General features: G+C 56.5%; 2 protein-coding genes across 2 annotated transcripts in view; one reads left to right on the forward strand and one right to left on the reverse strand.

Moving 5' to 3' along the window:
• The window catches only part of PSMC3IP (PSMC3 interacting protein), a 2,958-nt gene extending 1,678 nt beyond the window's left edge, over positions 1–1,280 (forward strand). The window contains exons 2-5 of the mRNA XM_009895824.1: positions 63–268; positions 510–563; positions 1,047–1,106; positions 1,221–1,280. Coding sequence (XP_009894126.1) covers positions 63–268; positions 510–563; positions 1,047–1,106; positions 1,221–1,280 — 380 coding nt within the window. The remainder of the gene's footprint in view (positions 1–62; positions 269–509; positions 564–1,046; positions 1,107–1,220) is intronic.
• Positions 1,281–3,520: 2,240 nt separating this feature from the next.
• Positions 3,521–6,130, reverse strand: MLX (MLX, MAX dimerization protein). The gene is made up of 6 exons (XM_009895818.1): positions 6,015–6,130; positions 5,439–5,559; positions 5,085–5,184; positions 4,697–4,796; positions 4,153–4,354; positions 3,521–3,577 (listed from the first exon to the last, which is right to left on the reverse strand). Exons 1-6 carry the CDS (start codon positions 6,128–6,130, stop codon positions 3,521–3,523), a joined length of 696 nt encoding a protein of 231 aa, XP_009894120.1.
• Positions 6,131–6,167: the final 37 nt, after the last annotated feature.

The following is a 6,167-nucleotide window of genomic DNA, read 5'->3' on the forward strand; positions in this document are numbered from 1 at the left end:
TGGAGGCGGGTGAGTGCACCCAGCCAGCCCCCATGGCACCAGGAGCGCCTGGGGGCCCGCAGGCGGCTGTGCCCTGGCCACCGGGCTGTCAGCCCTGCTGGTGATCAGTGCCTCCCTTCCAGAGCTGAAGGACCTGAACAGCTCCATGACAACCTCTGAGATGGCCAGGGAGGTCGAGGAGTTGAGGAAGGACTGTGCGAGTTACACAGAGAAACTGGAGAGGATTAAGTCTGCCACCAACCACGTGACTCCGGAAGAAAAAGAGAAGGTGAAAAGCTGCCTGGGGCTGAGCCAAGCATCAGCAGCAGAGCCCGGGCCAGGGCTGGGCCAGTCGTACCAATCTTCTGCCAGGTTACCTGGTTCCCAGTGCAACTGACAGCGGTACAACGGAGGGAGGGGGTTTTGTGGGACCCAGGCTGCTCCACAGAGCCCGTGCCAAGCCTCAGCTGTGTGCACGATGGTGACCAGCTGCTGCCCGGTTTATTCTCACTTTGTCTTGCTGTTTGCAGGTTTGTAGCGAGCAGAAGCTGTACTGCAAGGAGTGGCGGAGGAGGAAGCGAATGGTAACGGTCGAGCGGGAGCGGGTGGGCAGCATCTTGGTGGTGGTGGTGGTACAGTCCTGCAGTGACACTGGCACTCTGACAGGGATGTGGGGATTGCTGGGCAGCTCGGGGAGCAGCCCCTGTCCCAGCTGAGTGCCTTCCTGCCACTGGTTGAGAAGACCTCAGGTGAATGCTGTAGCTGTGGAGCAGGGAGTGCTGCAGCAGCTGAGCTCGGTGCCGCCCCCGGGGCTGCATGGGTGCCAAGGTGATCCCCTGGGAGAAGGCCATGTCGCTGCAATGCCCAAATGTCTGGGTCTCTGCAGATCTCTGCCTGTCCACGGGAAACAAACCAGACTTTCCTGTCATTAAGAGTGAGCTGCTCCCACACTGTCACCTGAGCTGTGCTGGCTTGTGACACCAGTATGGGGGACAGTCCCCGAGAGCTGTAGTGGGGCTGCCCGGTGCAGCCGCCCTGCAGCCCTCCCCGTGCCCCTGTCTTACCAGGCGACCGAGCTGCTGGAGGCCATCCTGGAGGGGTACCCCAAAAGCAAGAAGCAATTCTTTGTAAGTACCAAGGCGGGGCTCTGCCCCATGGCCCCACGGCGGTGGCAGTGGTGGCACTCCCTGCGCTGCCGGACTGGAGCAGCCGCCCTGCTGAGACACCCTGTGCTTGTACAGGAGGAGGTCGGGATAGAGACAGACGAGGACCATAATGTCACGCTGCCGGTGGCTGTGTGAGGCGCTGGGGGAGTCTTTGTGCCAGGCAGGAGAAGGAGCTGATGCTGAAACTCAACTGTTGGATTGGGGTTTTTTTCCTCTTTTTGCAGGGCTTGGGCTTGTCCTGCATAGTTATATGCGTTTGTTCTAAAATGCTTTGCAGCTGGAAGGGCGGTTGGAGTGAGTGACTGTGCACTGGGCCCTCCCGCCATCTCTGTTGCAGAGGGAACGTTATTTCTTCCTGCCCTTCAGTGCAGTGAGCTGCTGAGGTCGGCTGTCCCCACGGGGCTGTGGGGAAGGTGTCAGTGCGCTGTTGCTAGTGTCCCTGGTGTTCCACTAAGAAAAAGAAGCAAGCACCTCAGGGGGGCGAATGAACTAGTGACTTACTGCTGCTGAGCTCTCTCTGTATTTGAACTACTGCCCACAGTGTGACTGAAGGGTACAGGAGAATATGACCCATTAAACACCAGGCTTTTGGTTCAGCTGTGCTTTGCTGTGGTGTTTTCTCTGTTCAGAGGGTGTCGGGGCAGGGCTTGGGCTCCCAGGGGTGGGGAAGGCAACAGCCAGGAGAGGGTAACCTCAGCCACCATGGCTGAGCTGGGCTTCCAGAAACCACCAGTCTATCTCTGACCAGCTCTAGGGGAAGGCTCCAGGAACTCAGTAACAGAAATAAAAACAGAAAAATCATTAAAACATTCAGCAAAATTTATTTAATTATTTTTCACAATAGAAAAATATGTTGCTTTCACGTGTGAGGTCTGTAAAACTCCACGTCCTCCTCCCAAGGCAGGAGGCAGCTTCTGGCAGAGCAGCTCTGGGGGCTCAGCCTGACAGCAACATCTTCCAGGTGAGACACAGCTGACCCCGTGTGTGCTTTATCGGTGCTGAGCATCACCACAGGGTTACGCTCTGGGGCTTCCATTGCATTGCATTGAAAAGGACACCCAAACGCTGGGGTTGAAGAATAATTTCATATAAAAATCAACCACTGAATGGGTTTTTCAGCTACTAAATGCGGGTAGAAGCAGTAGCTTAAACATTCTCGTGCTGCAGCGTTCAAACCACGTACCTCATTGACGGTGGAAAAACAGTGTAAAATAAAGCTCTGCTACCCCCGGAGTGGGAGCAGGAACGTGAGTACAGAGACCAAATCCTGCTGGTGATGTCACCACACTGGAGCAGCCCCGGTACAATCGCTCTGTGCAGTGACCAGCCCCTGCTGGGGCAGCAGTGACACTGCTGCGAAGCGTCTCTGCTGGCCAGAGCCGTGAAGCAGTGTGTGACAGGGTAAAGAGCATCTGTCTGCAAAACTGACACTGCTAATACTTCAGGATGATTTCAGTGATTTATAAAAACAAAAATAAAATCAAATCAAGACTGGTTATGTATATGTGTGTGTATATTTAAGTTCTAAGGAGGAGCAGTGAGAGCTCGTGGCAGCACTGCGGTACAGCTACTGTTCAGTAGTGTCCCTGTTCAGTACGGCCACATCAAAACCCGAAGGCAGATGAAGCCCAACACACTTCAGCGCTCACTCAGGAAAAGCCTGCACAGAAAGCTCACTTCCATTTCCCTTTCAGGGGACTATGGCTACAGCGAAGAGGTCAGGTTTTAGCAAGTCCCTGGTGCACGTCGCCAGCTCTGCACCATCCTGGCAGCGACATCAGCCAGCTCTGCCAGGCTTCCCCAAAGCAGCTACACAACTTAAAAAAAAAACATGCCCTGTAAGAGCTGCGTCAGAGGGAGGTACGAGAAAGCCCCCAGTTAGGGGAGAAGCCTATTCCTAGTCTGTTTTAACAGAAACCAACAGCTTTTAGCATGCATTCTTGTTTCATTCCCCTCCCCGGGATCAGAAGGGGTTGTATCAGCGGCCTGCAGCTACAGAGCAGATCTGCTGCACAGTGGAGAGTCAGTGGCACAGGCGAACCCCACAGTGCCGCATCTGCCTGAGCTAAAGACTCTCTGGCACCTTAAAAGGCCTCTACTCAATACACACTATTTTTCCCCTTTTGCCAAGTCCCTACAAATATTTGGTAATATCGACTGTGACAGCACCTGTGGAGCAGCGGTGTCTGCACAGCCTCATTTTGGTTTTGTAGTTAATACAATAAATAATTCAGAGAAGCTTTACCAACAGCCACGTGGGAGGTGGCCCAGCCCTTCCTGGTGCCCGTCACCCGGGTCCCCGGGCAGGAGGTGCCCCGACCCCGTGGTCATGGAGGCGGCGGCAGCCCCGGAGCTGCTGGCGCTGTAGGGAAGGCTCAGTAGAGCTGACTCTTGAGTTGGTGCAGGACCCCGATCACGATGTCCCGCAGCGTCTAAGGCAGAGAGGAGACATGGTCAGTTGTTCCAGGGGAGGAACAGCCTGTCCCCGGTCAGCAACTCCTGCAAGAGCCCGGGGCATGTGCCGCGGGCACCCCCTTGGTCACAGCCCTGGGGCTGGCACGGGCAGTGCCAAACACTGCGACACCTGCATGGGAAACGCTCCCACTGCTGTTCCTGGGCTGCAGCAGGGCAGGGACCTGGCCCTGCCTGAGTGCCTCCCCCCCTCAGAGGTTGCTTAATTCCCAGAAAACCTTTATGTGTCCTGAGAGAGTGATGGGGACCAAACAGGACTCTCCTGCTGAACTCTCCCGCTGAACTTTGTTTCACCCTGGCCAGCTTTCAGCACGAAACCAGTAGAGCAGCTGGAGTGGGAGAGGGTGGAGCTCGGGAACTTTCTTCTGTCCCCGCACCTTGCCCCAGTCTAGCACCAGTCACACACTGCCCTTTTGGAAGCCCCAGGAGAGGGGACAGCCGTGCCCAGTCCTGCACTGGGTGCAGACATGCACAATGGTCTCTGCCCCATTTCCCTCTGCCATTGCAACAGCCCTCCCACGGCTCCTGCACCCACCTGGGGCTTGCAGTGCTCCTCAATCCAGCTGAAGACACAAGCCGAGAGCTCCTGAAAACTCGTTACTGAGATGGAGGCGTTAAAGGACTGGAACAGGGAATCCATGATGCCTTGGAAAACATTGAACTTCACCTCGTCAGTGACCTGGTCCTTGCCCTCGCTTGGGTTGTCCTGATGAGCTTTCACAATCTGCTCGTAGTTCCTGAAATAAACCAAGTGTCCTGTGAGGCCTCCCACGCCCGGCTGCTGCAGCAACGGGGAGGACCAAGATCCCACAAACACTGGGAAGTTGCGGCCGCTGCTGACACCAGAAGCAGATTCATTTTCTGAATCAGATCCACCTTCACACTAAACTCCACCAACTGACCCGAGACAGACCCACACTAATGAGCTGCTGGAGGAGAAACGGTGACAGTCAGGGACAGGTTTGGTACTCCAGGTGCCAGGCTGCCTGTAAAGCACTGAGTGCATCATGGAGCCTTGCAAGGGCAGGGGGGAAAACAGCAGGAAGAAGAGGGCAGCCCCCCAACCCCTCTTCCCTTACACTTTCATGATCTTCAAGGCCATCGCGTCTTTCCTGAGCGTAGAAACTTCCTCCTCTTGCTTCTTCTTTTCCTTGTGCAGGAACTGGATGTAGTCAATGGCTGCGCATGAAAACACAGAGTGAAGATTTGAGAGTGGACACAAGTCCCCAAGAGCCCCACAGAAGGTGACAGACGATGCCCTGAGGTACCCGCACCTGGGCAGCATGAGGTCCCAGCTGCCCTGATTCTCCCTGGGGATGTGGGTGGAGGTGGCCAGCACCTGGGCTCACACAGAGCATTGTCACACCAGAAGGTCCCCAAATGCTGAACCTCTGCCCTGCGTGGTTCTAGCAAGGCGTTTTGGGGCTTGATAGTACCCTCTACCCTCTCCCCACCCTTAAGACTCACTTTTCTGGAGGATGATGGCCTTGCTCAGCTTCTGGGAGCCTATGCAGAAATCCTGCTGCTCACAGGTGGGAACGATGGCCTGCAAGTCATCGTAGCCTTTCTGTAGGGAACAGAGCCACAGCTCAGGTGTTTGGAGTTCAGCAGTCTGAGACTCATCGTTTCAAAACGTGTCAGATCCCAAATCCCAGCTCCCACCACACAGCCAGCCAGAGCTGAGCTGGCTCCCAGCACGCTGCTCTCTGGGGAGGGTAGATCCAGCAGTGAAACAAAGGAGGACGGTGCCAAGAACAGCAGGGTGCTGCAGGGCCCTGTGAACCTCTGCGCTCTGACAGCACACGCAGCCTCTCAGGTTACCTTGATGGCGCCTCGCCTCTTCTGCTCCGCCTGGGTGTGCGCCCGCCTGCGCCGGTCCTTGTACGACTCCTTGTAGGGCTCCTGGTGATAATCGCTGTCCTCATCATCTGCGTGGAGAGAACTTCTGTAAGTGTGAAAAAGGCTGACGGGCGAGCTCCTGACGTGTAGGGGGGCAGAGGCGCACAGAAGAGCGACAGCTCAAGGTACCAGCTGGGCGCTGGGGGCCATGGTCAGGCCCAGGACAGCCCCGAGCCCCAGGGCGGCAGTCAGCTCCAGCAGGTCAAGGGACAAGGACAAATGCTCCAAGGGGCACTGCCAACCCTCTCCTTGTGGAGCTGGGCAGGAGGAAGATGCCAGCAGCCCCCTTGGGAAGGTGTCAAAACCTGACCAAGTCCCTCCTCCAAACACTGCTGGAAACCACAATGCCCTGATGCCGTTCCCCACCATCCTCCCCTCCCTCCTAAGAGTGGGAGTCTTGCCCAGCTGGCAGGGGAGGCAGCTGCGCTCGCCCCCTCGGCACAGGGGTGAGAGCTGGAAGCCCCGCCACGTGCTGGGCAGCCCAGTGAGCAGGAAGACCCACGGCCACAGAGGACAAACCTCACAGGCCTACCTGTATTGGGGACAGAAGAGGCGCTGGTGGAGCCGATGCTGTTGGCTCGTGACACTATGCTGCCTTTCCTCGCGTTCTCCATGAAGAGCGCTGGAAGGAGGTTTCACACAGTAAGTGAC

The sequence above is a fragment of the Charadrius vociferus genome, unplaced genomic scaffold, assembly GCF_000708025.1.
Source record: "Charadrius vociferus isolate BGI_N301 unplaced genomic scaffold, ASM70802v2 scaffold2552, whole genome shotgun sequence".
Classification (NCBI taxonomy): domain Eukaryota; kingdom Metazoa; phylum Chordata; class Aves; order Charadriiformes; family Charadriidae; genus Charadrius; species Charadrius vociferus.

Bases quoted from the DNA above. Each gene is read 5' to 3' on its own strand.
- MLX (XM_009895818.1), bottom strand. From the start codon at position 6,130: ATGGAGAACGCGAGGAAAGGCAGCATAGTGTCACGAGCCAACAGCATC. The intron at 4,355-4,696 runs GTAAGGGAAGAG...GGTTTATTTCAG, and splicing joins GCCTTGAAGATCATGAAAGT to GAACTACGAGCAGATTGTGA. The intron at 3,578-4,152 runs GTGGGTGCAGGA...TCTCTGCCTTAG, and splicing joins AGGAGCACTGCAAGCCCCAG to ACGCTGCGGGACATCGTGAT.